The 16,649-nt window shown below is 40.1% G+C and overlaps 1 protein-coding gene across 1 annotated transcript in view; it reads left to right on the top strand.

The window, feature by feature from the left end:
* ACVRL1 (activin A receptor like type 1) overlaps window positions 1-16,649 on the top strand; it is an 89,260-nt gene that overhangs the window by 14,695 nt on the left and 57,916 nt on the right. Inside the window, exon 2 of the mRNA XM_069230535.1 lies at window positions 4,545-4,621. Within this exon, the coding sequence (XP_069086636.1) occupies window positions 4,555-4,621 (67 nt within the window). The 5' untranslated portion in view covers window positions 4,545-4,554. The remainder of the gene's footprint in view (window positions 1-4,544; window positions 4,622-16,649) is intronic.

The following is a 16,649-nucleotide window of genomic DNA, read 5'->3' as shown; positions in this document are numbered from 1 at the left end:
GTCCTGTCTGTTAGGTTAAGACTATCGCACGTGCAGGCCCACGCCTACACAACCTCAGTTTGGAAACAGGCCTCATATCTGGTGCTCGGCCTTGCACTCTCCCATGACCCCGGCCATGTATTATCTGATAGAGCACATTTCTGTAATACAGTTAAAAGGGTCTGTTTTCATAACAGAGTAATGATAATCTCTCCACGAGGGCCAGCTTCTCCCCAATCGCCCTTTAACACGGATGTCACCCCAGAATTTAGGCCCAGGCAGACGGGACGCAGACTTTCCAACACAAGAAGCTCACATTAATGTGATTTCCTAAAGCCAAATTCATTTTGTGAGCCAAGGACACAAAGCTCTTTTAACAGTAACAAGGTCTGGTTTTATGGTGTTTATTATTTTTTAACATTTCCGTCTGTATTCATCTCTAGTCTTTTTTATTGGCCTTTTTCTGTGTTTATCTATGTTTTGTGACAAAAGTAGCCGCCGCTCATATTTTTCTGCATTTATTTGCCAGATGTTATTCTCATACTTGGGTGATGCCTGATGAGTTTAGCACTGACAACAGTCATGTACTACACATTAAAATACTTCATGGGCATCGACCGCAAACGTGCACATCTGCAGCTCCTTACATTCCATTGGAAACATTTGGATTTAACTTCTGCTTGACAGCCCTACATGCATTGGCCTGACAGTCATAATTGCACTGAACACTTAATACAGACCTTTTTTCTTTTTTAAGAATAAATATAGTCAGGGAAATAGATATTTTCTGCCCGTTTACCTAAACAAAATAACAAAAGCTTTAATAATTCGTTTTTGTAGCTTTTAAAATCACAATGATTGCAGTTTCTGCTTTCGGTAAGTAGCAGGTGCTGCAATTGCCAAATGGTACGCAATTTATCGGCCTCGGAAGGATGAAAGTTTCAGTTAGACCAGCCTGGGTCGAAATTGGGATCTATTAGTTGCACCAGGTGGGAGCAGTGAGCGTTTAACTTGGTTTAATCTCTCAGTGGCTCTGCAATGATCACTGTCACAGACCAATTGCTGCATGACTCTATACCCATGCCGTGATACATTCCAGGAGTTTAGTTTAACGACCTAATGCATTGTGGGACTTGTAGTCGTTGTTCACAAACGTTGATACAATTGACCTGCCACACCTGAAAACAACCACTTGAAAAGAAAGAGTCTAGAGATGGTGGGTTATGTCCTTCGAGTCACGGTGTCAGCTGGTAACTTTGCCTCACACTCAACGCGGAACCCACATTCAAGGAAGAAACCAGGTCCGAGGAGAGAGAGTGATGGTGAAAGGGCCTTATGTGCACACAGTGGACCTCTTTGCTATTTGGGTTGAGATCTCCTGGGCCTCTGGTCTTCCACAGGCTGCGTTTGCTGGTCATATATCAAGCTCGAGGGTCCATGGGCTCTGGTCCTTGCCAGGCTCTTTTTGTTTAAAGGCCCTTGGGCCACCTTCCTTGCAGTACTTTTCTGCTGGTACGGTCACATATTTAAGTTGAGAGTCAGTGTGCTCCTGCTCCAATCAAGACCCGGTGTGATAGTACACTCATTTGAGCTTATCTTGTCAGTCCGCGTTGGGCGGCACTCATTTACACTGAGGGCCAGTTGGTCGCCAGGCCTCACCAGGATGCTTGTGCTAGCCAGTCTAGTACAGAGTCTATCAGGGGCTGGCCCAACATCCCAAAGCAGCAGCACTCAAGTACCTATTGTCCTTTGCAGGGCCAGTACCTGTGCACTGGGCTAGTAACAGCTGTTCCCCGCATCACTTAGAGCATTCTACTCTCTTTGAGTATAGTGGTCTATCAGCATTCTACTTCAGACTCTACCAGTTAAAAAAGGCCCTATCCCTCGTTCTGTGACCTGGCCTAAGGCTCTGAACTATTACTGTAACAGAGGGCCATTAACAACCAGTATAGCCTTCAGCAGCAGGCTTTAGCGTGATGGTGTCCTTCGATCTCAAAACATTGATAAGCAAGATCTCGTGATCCTATTTCATTACAACCTCAGTCATATTTTTGAAAATAAAAAAAATAATTCTAAATGATCAAAAATGAAGCAGGCATTCAAAAAACACAAAGCATTTAAAAGCACAGTTTTTACAGCAAATTATAGTTTTAGTCATTTACAAATGTCCCGGTGTCACTGGGACTCAAACACATGACGTTTGTGTGTGCTCCTCTTTCCTCGAATGTACAGCACTATACAAAAGCGCTTGAATGTATATGCACTCGTTTTCAAAGTGAAAAATATTCCCCGCTAGACACACATACTCCAGCCCTGCCATGTTTCCCATAACCATACGGAATGTGCAGCTCCAGTCCAGGTTTGCACTTTGAATTCTGGGACTTGTAGTAGTGTTTATGTCATAAAACAAGACTACAGCAGTGGCGGCTTGTGTTCAAGGGCTAAGGGGCTGCGCCCCTAGCCTTTTCTGGCCTCTCTAGGGAAGCATAAATTTAATTACATGATGAAAGTAAAACATTTTCTGCACAACATTTTCGGAGTGAAAGTTGTGCACTTTGAAAAGCCCCACTGCGCCTGCGTCTGTATGTGGCTGAAAGCTGCACAGTAGGGCTGACAGGGCTCAAAGCCCTTACGTCCCTGGCTTATCTCCTCCTCCACCAGAAGCCCTGATTGTAAACAGCCTGGAGTGTTTTTTGTTCAGCCCAGGTTTCTGAAAACTTCACATCACTCCAATATTATTCTCCACCCTTTCCTATTTACTCAAATGGTGGGGTGTGATCAGAAGGGTCTATTACCAGAGGTCACATTTTATTAAAAGAATGTGGCACTGGGCAAAGAAAATCCCCAGTCTGTGGCAGAGAAATAGAATAAATACAATAAATAACTCCATCCAGGGCTCTCTGGGAGACAGGAGTGTGACCTGAAGACCTCACGTCATAAATATGCCAAAGACAACCCTGCACACAAGTAAGTTGGAGCTCTATCTTTTTTACAGGCAATAAGAAAATAATTTGTTCTCTCAGCTCTCCTCTCCTTTCACTGCCTCTGTAGGTGATTTCGTCTCTCAAAGGAAGTAAGGGTTCCAGTAATTTATCATGGCTACTTATTGTTTTATTTCTTCTGCAGACTAATGACGTGATATGTCATATTAAACATGTAATCTGCAGCTCAAATAAACGTGTACCTTTTATCACTGAAACTGCTGGATACTGGATGGGTGAGGCAATGTGTGTTTGTTTGAATGTGTTTGCAGGGCTTGACTGAGTGGCTGAGAAAATGTGGGTGTCTGTGTATAAGAGTTGTGTGAATGGCAGTGGATGACAATGTGGATGAGTAAATGGGTACGTGACCAAAGGCAGTGGGTGAGTAGGTGAATGGAAATACGTGGGTAGTGAGGCTCTCTCACAAGGTGCAATTCCATCTTGTATTTGTGCCCCACCACTGCTTTCAGTCACCAGCCACCACTGGACTACAGGTACTAAAATTCTAATAAAAAACCTAAACTGGAGCACCCCATTTTGCATGGTCTAGGAAACTTGGCACCCCCAATAAAAATGTACTATATAGGAAATAGTTGGGTACGGGTGCTTTCAGTCGGGTATAGTGAGGTGTCTGTTGGATTTCACCTGGGATCGTTAGGTACCCACACTGACAAAAACACGCACTAACACTCTCTCGGCTCTGTTTTAAAGGTCTTAACAATGATGAGTTTGACAAATATATTTATAAGTACCCCTAACAATGCGCGTTCCTCACCCTTTTCACTTCACTTTAAGCCCTTCTCAGGTCTTGCTTTTCATAAAATGTATTTCTTTTTTATTCCTTTGCTTCCAAACCTGCGTCTGTAATACGGCCCAGGTGCAGAGGTCAAGGGTTTCCTCATTATCATGGGGCCACACCCTCATGCAAATGAAGGAACACGCCCCTGAGATTTCACTAGCACCAGTGGTCGTCATGTATGGGAATTGTGATACCGAGTACGATGGGGTCAGCAAATGTAGAGGGTGTGGTCAGAGATGCGCTGTTGCTGATGTACTCTGCTAAAAAATGGATAGATAGTGCCACCATGTGGCAGATTGTCAGAAATCAGTGCTGGTGTTAAGAAATAAGGGCCAGTGCTGAACACCAGCAAATAGCTGCACAAATTATGCACATATTAATCAGTGTGCTTAGAAACAGTACAGACGATAGTTAGGAAGGCAAATACAAGACATATACCTAGTGAGGGAAGGAAGGTGGTTTACAATTCCTTACTGGACAAGCGTTAGGTAAAGCAGACACCTGAGCTACAGGGGATGTTAGGCTTGGGGAGGGGGATTTGGAAGGTAGAGGTGGCTACTGTGGTTTTTTCAATTATTAAAGCCTAAATTATTAGCTGTAGTATGTGATTGCCAAGTTATAGTTTATGTAGAGCAGAGTTGCATTAAAGTGATGTTTACACACAAAAAAGCGAGTCTATTAGGACTGCGCTGTCTCGCCCGAGACAGACGTTGAAAAGCCTTGAGAAAATCTCACTAAGTGTCTGATTACAAAGAGAGTCCATTAACTTCACATTTATTTTACAGGGCCGACAAAATGCAGCACCGTAACAGCTGGATTATACCACTGGCAATCCTGGCCTTTCCGAGGAATATCCGGTCGGGTAAGTGAGTCCAGTTTATTTCCAGAACTCATCTTCCCCTCAGCAGTCTACGAGGGTATGTTGGACAAGTCCCACATGCTTCAGTGCTGCCCACGCCAGCACAACCTATCCTGCCTGTGAACTGAAACACTCGGGTCACAGCTTCCATTAGCGACTGACAGCACTCACGGACTGCTTTGAGGTTCTGAAAAAAGCTCCTTTATTACTGAGGCAGACAGCAGCTAAAGCTCACATTTACCATTCTCTGCCCTTTTGCCACCCACAAGTGTGCAGTCCCTTGCATCAAGCTATATTAAACTTACTGCAAATCCCCCAACCTCGAAATAAATTGCCTCTCCCAATGTTTTTCTTGTTTCTAATGTTCAGTTTCCCAGGCCCACTGGACCCACACAGGGCCTACTGGTTCCTAGCTGCCCTTCTGCTCCACCATTTCTTCTGAATTAAGACCTAGAGGTATCCAGGCCTACATGCCCCTGTCTGGCCTCTGCTCCACCATTCCTTGCAGGATTCTAGACTTCCGGTGCTTGGGCGTCCCAGTGCACTGTTGCCTTCTGCGCCCCCCTTCCAACACTAATTCATACCTACTGGCCAGCGGCCCGCCCTTGAGCCAGGGCTGCTGAGCTCCCTACGTCCTTCTCACTCTGCCATCCTTCTCCGTCTTACCAAACCTATATTACAACCATGCTATTTCACCCGAGTCTTCCTTCCGCTTCCTGCCTCCAGCTCGAACAAACATATGCATTGTTGTTAACCTGCTCAGTCCTGTCTCCACAAACCACATCCACCTGAAAGCCACGGAATGGTGGGTCCCCCGTTTGACCACACCATGGAGCCCCAACATGCTATGCCGGCCATCTCTGAGGCCAAGAATTAGCATAAGTATGCCAACACCAGCATTTTGCATAGAAGCCCCCCAATGCCAAGTATTACTTCCAGTTTTTCAGGGTCTGCATTCTGCCATGTGTTCCCTCTCTTATGATAAGAATTACCTCAAATCTCCCAGAGCCAGCATTTTGCCACAGGTGCCCCTATGCCAAGAATTACTTCTAGAATGTCAGGGCCTGCATTTGGCCATGGATGCCCCCCTTATTTCAATAGTTACCTCTAAAATTCCAGTAGCAGCATGTTACCATGGGTGCCAGCATAAGCCCAGAACTATATTGAGCATGCCATGGTGAAACACAGACTCACAATCATCAAAAATGCAAACAAGCATACTCTTACTTACTTGCACTCTCTCCCTCACTCATGGTCACTCCCTCTCTCATTTGCTCTGTTTTTCCTCACTCTAACACACTCATTGTTTCTCACTCATTCTCTCTCACTTACTCACTCTTACTCATACTCACGCTCACAGTCACTCATACACAAATGTACTTACACTCGTTGGTTCTCCATCTCACTTGCACATGCAGTAACAAAGACACCCTTTCATACTCACTGACTCTAGCTCAACTGGTGATGTACAAATACTCTGCTTTATCAAATCAGATTCAATCGGCCCCTCCAGCCTCTGGGGCCTGGTGGAACTGCACATGCTGCACCATTGATAGCTGCACATCTGACTCGCTTCCCATCCTCTCAAAACCTCCCCTCACTCACGACAGACTCACTACTTAAATCCCTTCCGCGCACTCACTTTCACTTACAAATACTCACACTCTCATTCTCACTGATTCTCTTCTACTTTCACTCTCATCTACACTCTCAAACATACCTACCCAGACAGATACACACAAACACACATTCTCACTCAGTCTCATTCACTCTCAGGCACTCACAAACACAATCACACATGGAAAGAGAAACATCATTTGTTTTACTTACCTTTCTTCCTTTGCTGGCAACTCGGAGGCTCCAAGATCCATGAGAACAGAAGCTAGCAAGACATGATTCCCAACAAGGAGCCAGACAGCTGCAGAGCAAGGGTTGAAAAAGGGAAGAGCCAGCCTAATCTTAGTTGAACTACGTCCCTCACCTGCAAAATCCAGACATCCACCTATAGCATCCCGTGTTTTTAAACAGCACTCTGTAGAATGGATCATTGCTGAACACTCATAGACCCCCTCCTATTCCTGTCATCAAGAACTTGGAGAGAAGGCTGAGATGGCTGACCTGCGCACTGGCACTGTTCATAGAAACACAAACGTTGTGCGCACTTAAATAATTAAAAGTTCTCTCAGTTTTTATCTCTGACCATGTTGACTCTGTTTTGTTTTCTGTCCTCTTGTATTTCTCTTTTTTCTGATGTTCTCGTCTCTCTCTCTCTCTCGTTCATGTCCTCTCTCTTTGCTTCTCTCCCTCTCTCTGCTTCTCTACTTTCTCTCTTTTTCTTCATCTGCTTTATTTTTTTAAATCAGTATTTAAAATGAATGATATCAACTTTGGCACCAGTATATAATGTGCAGAATTATACAAGAACTTCAGTATACTATTTTTGCTCACACAGCAGCAATCAAATTTACTCCAATAAACAAATCAGGGAGAGGATAAGATATAGGTGTCATCCTTGAAACTGGAGAACCAGGTTCAAGTCATGGCGTTGGTTCTACATCTTGTGATTTTGGGCAAATCACTTAATTTCCTGGTAACTAAAGAAATGAGTATGATCTTCTGTAATATAAATAAATATATATATATATATATATATATATATATATATATATATATATATATATATATGTCACAAATCCCGACTTGTGCTGGCTACATCCACCCACGCGAAAACGAGGGGTTCGGTGCGAGTTGCGGTCGTTGGTACCGCTAGTATTAAACAAAACATGCACCTTCTCAGGAACAAAAGGAACTCGCACTGCAAAGGCTGGGTACAATCCAAATGTTTAGTGGACATCTAATGGTATATCATGTTCAAAATGTCGCTGAAAGAAAACATCCCATAAGGTATCACTGGAAGTCAGTAGGAACTGGTTAAACCCATGATCTCAGTCCATAATTACATCAGATTTACAGGATAATGACGAAGAGAGAGAAAAAGAAAAGGAAGAATGGAGACTAAACCAATGTGAACAAACAATTCTTCGACAAGTTAAAACATCCCAGGGCCCTGCTGTTGAGGCGAATTATATACTCTGACTCCATAATCCAAAGTCTTTTTTCCTGTCACCTCCTCTTGCTTTCAACAACACCCTGTCAATACCAAAAAAAAGAAAGTATATCAGAGACTTGGGAGTGCTTTTCCATACAGTGCCTAGCCACTGGGTAGCCTTGATCACCATTTTTAACAGCTCTTAAGTGCTCTAAAATCCGCTTGACCACAGGGAAAAAGGCACTTCCTACATGATGATGACCACAAGGACAAACCAGCACATGAACACAAAAATCACTACTACATGTAATTAATTTGTTGATCCTCAACCACTTGCCATTCAGCAGTATGTAAGATTTAACATTCTTGCTGTCCTCACTTGCCACATTTATAAAAAAGGTTCTGTTCTGAGAGGCACCCCCTCAAATAACTGTGAACCATCTTTCACTGAGTTGGCCCTACTATAAGTAATCTGTGGATATTGCGTCACTTTCTGTCCTATAACGGGATCTGATGTAACTAAATGCCAGCGTTTTGTAATCATATTCTTGATTCTAATAGACTCTGCATTGTGTGTAGTGATCTATCTCACCTGTTAATCATTTTTAACAGGGATAGTTCTCTGTAGCAAGAGGTAATTCCTTTCCTGTCCAGACATTCTTTTTTGCAGTCTCGAGGACCTCACAGGGGTATCCCCTAGCTTTGAACCTACATAACATTTTACCCTGTTCTTTGTCAAAAGCATCCTTGCTGCTACAATTCCACGTGGCCCTAAGAAGTTCCCCATAGGAGATACTCCATTTCAATTTGGTAGGATGATGGCTTCGGGCATGTAAGACACTATTCTCTGCTGTCTTTTTGTGGAAAAGGCTAGTATGAACCCTCCCTTCATCTATCTCAGCATGCATATCCAAAACATCCATACTCTTTTCAGGTACCTGATATGTGAAACAGAAATTTAAATCATTCTGTGAGATGTATGTTAGGAAACCCTGTAAAAGGCTCCTAGGACCATTCCAGAGGACAAAGAGGTCATCAATATATCTGGTCCAGAAGGTTATATGCCTAGTCCACTGTAAATTTTCTTCTGTCCAATCATGCTGTCCCAGTGAAACTTGGGGCAAAGCAACTGCCCATCGCTGTCCCCGTGACTTGTTTGTACCATATGTCATTAAAGAGAAAACAATTATGTTCTAGACAGAATCTCAACATATCAAGAAGCATCATAGTATGATCCTATAAAAAATGGTCTTGTCCCGAAAAAAGTGTCTGCATGCCCTGATTCCCAAATCATGATCAATGCATGTACACAGGGACCCCACATCAATTGTCCCCAAATGATATGAGGGTTTCCATGGTATTTCACCAATTTTGGTTTTGAAATCTGTACTATCCCTACAATATGAGGGTAAACTCAAAACATATGGTAATAGATAGTGATCAAGATAGATTGACATTAGTTCCAAAAGGCTCCCATTAGCAGAAATGATAGGTCTCCCTGAGGGATTCAAGTTGTTCTTGTGTATGTTTGGGAGCATAAAAACAGGGTGCCACAGGTTTCTGCACAAATAAAAATTTCACTAAACCCCACTCTCTCTCCATTTATTCAACGTAATGTCATATTGTGAAATTGACTCTTTATATAAATTATAACTAGTCAGTTCATAATCACGTAGGTTAGTAAGTTGTCTATCTGCTTCCTGTAATTACATATGAATGTCCCAGAGGACTACATTTCCCCCTTTATCTGAAGGCTTTATCACAATATTATTATCCTGTGATAAGGACTTCAAAACCAACTTCTGATTTAAAGACAAATTCTCTGCAAAATGATTTTTACTTTTCTTCCAAATCTGCAGGAGCTCTATATTCAGTATTTCCAGAAATGTATCTATATTGTCATGAGGAGTTGAAGGATTACATTTAGATTTAGGTTTAAAAGGGGTAGGTTCCACTCTGCCCAATCCAAATTCATAGAGATTAATACACCTCTTTCTGTATCCCATTCTCTTGTACCCCTTCCAGTTCTTGTAAGCTAATCAAACCCTCAATGTCACTTAAACAAAGATTGTCAAAAGTGAGATCCACTGTTGTGATGGAGGGGTCTTGTTTCCGTTTGTCTTCTTGTTGGGAAAATATTTTCATCAATATTAGTTTGAAAATAAATAGAAACAAATCTATCAGAGTCCTACAATAATCAATATTTGACACAGGACAAAAAGACAAACCCATTTCAAAGAGGGACTGCTCACCATCACTAAGTACATGTGAGGAAAGGTTAAAAACTGTGAATCGGTTCCTCTTTGTCTGCCGTGTTTATCTCCTGTACAGCATTTTGTTTTTGTCTTTTCCAGGCTCCTTTTACTGAGTCTTTCCCCTCTTTCGTTGTTTTCTCCTCTTACTGGATGTGGTTTTCTCAGTGGATCTCAATTTTGTTGTAAAAATGATATTCATCAACAGTAGTTAAAGGTAACACATTTTTATTGCTGGTACCAGGTTACTCTTCCAAATCTGAATAACTATTAGACCCTGATGCGGAAGTGACTATCTCATGTAAGCGTGACACCCCCATCTGCTTAAACTGTCTCACAACATTATCATATTTTTTGCCAAAAGTCAGGATCTACCCAGATGCATAGTACTGTTTATTCCGAAGAAATGTTCTCCTCTTCTTTGTTTGAATCTCCTGCTCGTATTTATTCAATCTTACTTCCATTTGAGTAACACACTTCTCAATTTCATCCTTCTCAGGGTGTTGATCAAGAATTGTTTTCATCTTATTTATTTCTTCACAAGTCTGTTCCAATTCCAATTTAGCATACTTAGATAATAAGCCCAACATTCCCCTGCAGGTAGATGCCAACAACACTGACCATTCCTCAAGCAATTTGGGGTTTGGATTTTGATATGTGGGAGTGATTAAAATACACAATCCCCTTGGCACCCTTCCAACTGCAATATAATTGTCCAGGGAGGTGGTCTCCCACCATCGATTGATCTCCTTAATAAGTAATTTCTCATAATTAAACAAATGTTGTTTAAGAGTCTTGATGGCTTCATTGCCTCCACTCACCACCCCCTCATTACCAGGTATGTGAGTATCTTTCTCATTAAATGAACAGCATGCAACTTCAGATTGTGTTTTCACAAAACTGCTGCTCCACAAGCAGACCTTATTATTCAAAACCAGGCTACCTCCGTATTCTGTTACTCATACAGAAACAGAGCCCCTGCAATTTATGTATATACAATGTTCAGCCAAAAAAACACTGTGTACATACATTGTAAGGGGGCCATGCGCCACACTATGCATACATCGGAGGGGCCCCCGGGGCAGCTCCAGCTATGGCCCTGGGTGCCCACCCGCACGACATAGCTGTTTGTTGTGGCTTGGCTGCAGCTCTGCAGCTGCAGCCTCAGCAAACACTTCAGGTTTTGACAGCAGGTCCTTTGCCAAAATCCAAAGCTGCGCAAGTTATAGTTACCTTAGGAGGGAACGAGTTATAGTTAGTTTAGATATCTCTAACTATAACTGGCAAATTTCTAAGGTTTTGTACGTTTAAAATGTGAGCCTAACCATAACGTCCCTGTACCTATATATATATATATATATATATATATATATATATATATATATTTATTTTTTCACTTAAAAAACGTTATTATATATATATATATATATATATATATATATATATATATATATATATATATATATATATCCAGAAAAATGGTGTATTTAAATCGCACACCAAGGGCTGCACATCATTCAATACCAGCTGGTAAAATACTCAAAAAACCACTTATTCTCGATAGATTCATCGGCTGCTGTTTATTGAAAAAAGATTAGATTGCAGGTAAATCACACCAGCAAAAGTTGGTACAAAAAGCACAAAAAAACGGTCGACAATGTGCTCACCATTCAAAAGACACACACGCTGTCCCAACCAAATGTCTACGCGTTTCGGCCAAAGCCTTCAACAGGACATTGGCAGACATTTTACACTCAACTATTTAAACCATATAGTCCTTCTTTGATGTTCATTGCATAGCTCAAGAGAAGTGCAAATGGAGCGGCCATTTTATACCGTCACAATTTCAACTTAAAAATGAGAAACTCCTAATCCTGTGCATGTTTTGAAATAAACTATGAACTAAAAATGTGACATTATATATTTCTCTCATATTATAATACATTATCACAAATATAGTCTGGTCACCTGTGAACACTAAAAAATTAATTAATTGTAATCACAGTCTACAATTCTTGAATACAAAACAAATCCCATGTATGCTATTTTTTTCTCTTCTCTTTCTCAATTTTCATTTTTCCTTTTTCCTTTTACTCTTGATGTCCACATATTGCCCACTTATACCTAATAATTTTAATTTTGATTTTGATTTCAATTATAATTTTAATTTTAAAAGTCTGATATATAAATGTAATTAATTGATAATATAAATAAATATATAAATATATAAATATATGTACTGCCAATTGATTGCAATACATCCACTTCATATACAGGCTATAAATAGATGACAAATGATGACAAATAAATAGAGTAAATTCAGTCAATTCTGAAAATCCAAAATAAAATACAGGTAAAAGCGATTTCAACGTGGAATAAATAAATAAATGGATATTCATCATCATAATTCATTAAATTAGTCATAGTCGTATAAATTAGTATATTCTAAAAGGAATCTGAAGAGATTAATTAATAGATCCATATCATAGGTCAAATTGTTATCGATTAGGAAATTGTAAATAAACCCCACAAATTCAGCAACAGGAGAATGTATATGTGCGCCGCTATCCTCCCCAAGGACCTATGCAACAGTATAGGAATAAAATAGATGAGTATGACACCCTAAAAGTGAATAAATTATTAATAAAAAATTATTACCAAAATACACTAAGTTTCAATCCGGCAACATGCTAATAATAGTAATAATAACAATAATGATAAAATCAATCAGTAAGGATCCTAACAAAACACAATATTCTAAAAAAGTCATCAATTTCATTACATGTTTTCTATTGGACAAAATCTATGTGTGAGAAAATGTAAAAAAATGTGTGTATATCTCTGTATGGGAAAATCTAAAAATTTAAAAATTTACAGATGTACATGAAGCTCTGCGTCCAAGTTGTGACCCCAAGGGTGTTCTGTACCTAAAAGTAAAATAGTTTTGGACTCCATTTGTCTCAAATGTGCAATTCTATTGCCTCCTCTGGGATGGGCCGCAATGTTTTTAACACCATAAAATGTTAGGGAACTACAGTTACCTTCATGTACATCCCAAAAGTGTTTAGCTAAAGGATAAGATGGATCATGATTCTTAATGGCTCTGAGATGTTGCAGGAACCTGACTTTCAGTTTATGAATGGTACTGCCCACATATTTTTTGCGACACCCACATTCAATGACATATACAACGTATTCAGTTTCGCATGTGATACGTTCAGTTATGTCACAAATTTTTCCTTTGAACGTGGTGTATGTCTGAGTATTTTGTGCATACAAACATGATTTACAATGTCCACATTTCCAAAAGCCCAAGCTTTTTTTAGCCAACCATGACATATTAGTTTTGGGACTCTGAAATAGGCTTCTGGTAAGATGGTTACCCAAAGATTGAGTTTTGCGATATGTGATACATGGATGTGGACCTATACTGTCCTTGATGGCAGAATCATGTCTCAAAACATGCCAATTTTTCTGTATGATATTATTTAAATGCGAATGTTGAGAACTAAACTCTAAGAACAGTCTAGGTGATGATACCTTATTGTGATCTTGATTCTGAATATTATCAGGCTTGAAAAGCAATTTTTCTCGAGACATATTCAAGACCCTCAAGTGTGCATCTTTAAGGATCTTCAAAGGATATCCTCTCTCTAAAAATCTCTGTGTCATCGTCATGATTTCAGTCTTGAAGCAATCATCATTAGAACAGATTCTACGAGCCCGTAGAAATTGACTATATGGAATACTCCATTTCAAAGCTTTTGGATGACCACTATTGCCATGCAAGATTGAATTACAGGCTGTTGGTTTACGAAAAATGGTTGTCTGTAAGACATCTTTTTCAATAGAGATCTGGACATCAAGAAATTCTATAGTTTGTGCACTATATTTCAAGTCTAAGTGAATGTTCAGCTCATTGTTGTTCAAGATATCAACATATTGTTTGAGAGAAATCTCGTCACCATCCCAGATAAGAAAGAGATCATCAATATATCTGACCCATAGTATCACTTGTTCCATGTATTTACCATTAGAGCCAGACCAAGCTATCTCCTTTTCCCACTAGCCCATGTAAAGGTTGGCGTACGTGGGAGCAAATGAAGCTCCCATTGCAGTCCCTTGTTTCTGCAAGTAATGTTGATTGTCAAATAGAAAGGCGTTGTGGGTGAGGCAAAATCTTAACATGCTAATTAGCATGTTAGTGTGTTGAAGAAATTCAATTTTACGAGTGCCCAAGAAGTGACAACATGCTTGAATGCCAAATTCATGCTTGATGGAAGTGTATAATGCAGTCACATCCATGGTTACCAATAGATAGTTGGGTTGCCATGGAACATTGTGAATCTTGGCAAGAAAATCATTGGTGTCTCGAAGATAAGACGGCAATTCGGTGACAAAAGGACATAAGAAAAGGTCCAAGAAACGGGAGGTATTTTCTAATAGGGATGAGTTCATACTCACTATAGGTCGACCAGGAGGATGTTTTGTATTTTTATGAATCTTTGGTAGAAAGTAAATACAAGGGATTCTAGGAAACAAAACTTTGAGATAAAGATATTCATTTTGGTCAATTAGCCCTTTAGTGTGCCAGCTATCAAGCATCTCCCAGTAGATGGTTTGATATTCATTAGTAGGATTAGTAGTTAGTTTTTGATAATGTTGTTTATTGGAAAGTTGATGATTAGCCTCCTTCATATAGCTATTAATATCCATAATAACAATATTCCCTCCTTTATCTGAGGGTTTGATGATAATTGTGTTATTGGATTTAAGCTCATTTAGATCTTTCCAATCTGAGGCTGAGAAATTCACTCTTTGGGCTTTTTTCATTTTAACCCTTTTCCAATCATTCCGAAACCGATCAACGTCATCAACTACCAATTCATAGAACAAATCAATCATATTACCAGTCGGTAATTGGGGATTAAATCTGCTGGAGGGCTTAAGCCTGCTGGCAATGGTCTTATTAGTAACAAATCCCATATCAATCAAAGTGTTATTCTCTTCACCTGTATCATTGCTACCATCATCCAAACAACCCAACCTACCAATTTCTACTAAATCAGGCGCTTCATTGACATGAAAACCAGATAAAGTGTCTACATTAATGTTGGAACAAGATGTAGTGGCCTTTGTAGTCTTGGAAAAATATTTCAACAGCCGCAATTTACGTGTATATTTATACAATTCTATTCTGGTGTCAACATAATCCCAATGATTATCAGGACAAAAACTTAATCCTAAATTTAGAATTCGCTCCTGATTAGAGGTGAGCTGTACTTTAGAGATATTTACAATGATATTGGAATTGTCAGATCGAAATGTCCTCTCTAGTCTTGATATTTGTGATTTCTGCCCCTTCCCCCTCCGCGTCTTGAACCTCCTCGACTTCGTCCTCGACTTCTGTTTGATTGTGGCGTGATTGATCGTAGTAGTCTCATTTCCCCGTGAAAATCCAGTTTATTAGAGAAGCTTCGTCAGCTGATGAGCTCAAATCCGAGCTGTCTTCTGCTGTATTAGTTGTTATATTAGGACTGTCCATCATCATAACTTTGTCTTGTGCTCTAAGTGTATTATATTTACGAGCAAATGTATAAATTCTACCTATTTCATAATCTTTCTTGTCTCTATTGAATTTAGAGGCCTTGCGGAGCTTGATTTCATCCTCTTTTTTAGTTATACGTTCTTCCATCTTCATTAACAATTGTTGTATTTCTGAGGAGGTACCCATTTTTTCTAGTTCTTTAATAAGAAGTTCAATTTTATGGGTTTGTTCTTCCATACGACGTTTTGATTGAATAATCAAAGTGTCCATCAATTTAACTGAGCATTCAGATGTATGCGCTCTCCATTGTTCTAGAAGATCAGGATCAATATCACCCAGGGTAGGCAATATTAGAATTCTGAGACCTCGTGGCACACGACCATTTTGTATATATTTGGTCAATGAGGTCATTTCCCACCATTTTTTTAATTCTAAAATTCTTGCCTTTTCTAGTTCAGAAATAATGGTGGTTGCTGTGCGTGTAGATAAGTCCGAAGGCATTGAGGTTCCAGAAACATTATCAAATAGAGTAGTGGCAGCTTGTTCCCACAGGGCTTTCCGATTCGCCATGATGCATTAAACAATTCAAAAACTGAAAAATGAGTCCAAAAAATTGTACCAGGTTACCAGTGTGAAAATATGTGACAAAACTGTCGTCTATTCAGAATCAGTCCCAATACAGAGTTCCAGATAGAAAAACGAAGAAGAAAGAAAAAATCAAACGCTTCATTCAAAAATTAGAATCCAAAACAAAAATAAATAGTTCAACCAAACTCAAATGCCGGACCGTTACTATACGGACAGCGTGTGTGAAAAATTCAAAGAAACACAAAGCACGCCGATGTATGTTAGTGGTTCGTATTTCGCAGCGCTGGTTACACAGAAAAAATCTGTGCAATATGACACAGTTCAAATGAATGATTCGGATGTACGACTATACTAGTCTATCCGAGTCGAGCGTCGTAATACATCCAATGAATGAATCTCGGCTACCCCCGGCACCAATCCTCCTTACCTCCAAGGGGGAAAGATTTGCTACGATGGCAACAGCAATCTCTACGGGGGAGCTACAATGTATCCAAGCGACGCGGTGCAGCGTGAAGAATCCTCCTTTGAAAGCAAGTCTGGTAACGTTGTATCACGCGCACTCCAAGCGGCGTGCTAGCCCTACCGCGAACCAGA

The sequence above is a fragment of the Pleurodeles waltl genome, chromosome 4_2 (assembly GCF_031143425.1).
Source record: "Pleurodeles waltl isolate 20211129_DDA chromosome 4_2, aPleWal1.hap1.20221129, whole genome shotgun sequence".
Taxonomy (NCBI): domain Eukaryota; kingdom Metazoa; phylum Chordata; class Amphibia; order Caudata; family Salamandridae; genus Pleurodeles; species Pleurodeles waltl.
This window is presented reverse-complemented; position numbering and strand designations above follow the sequence as displayed.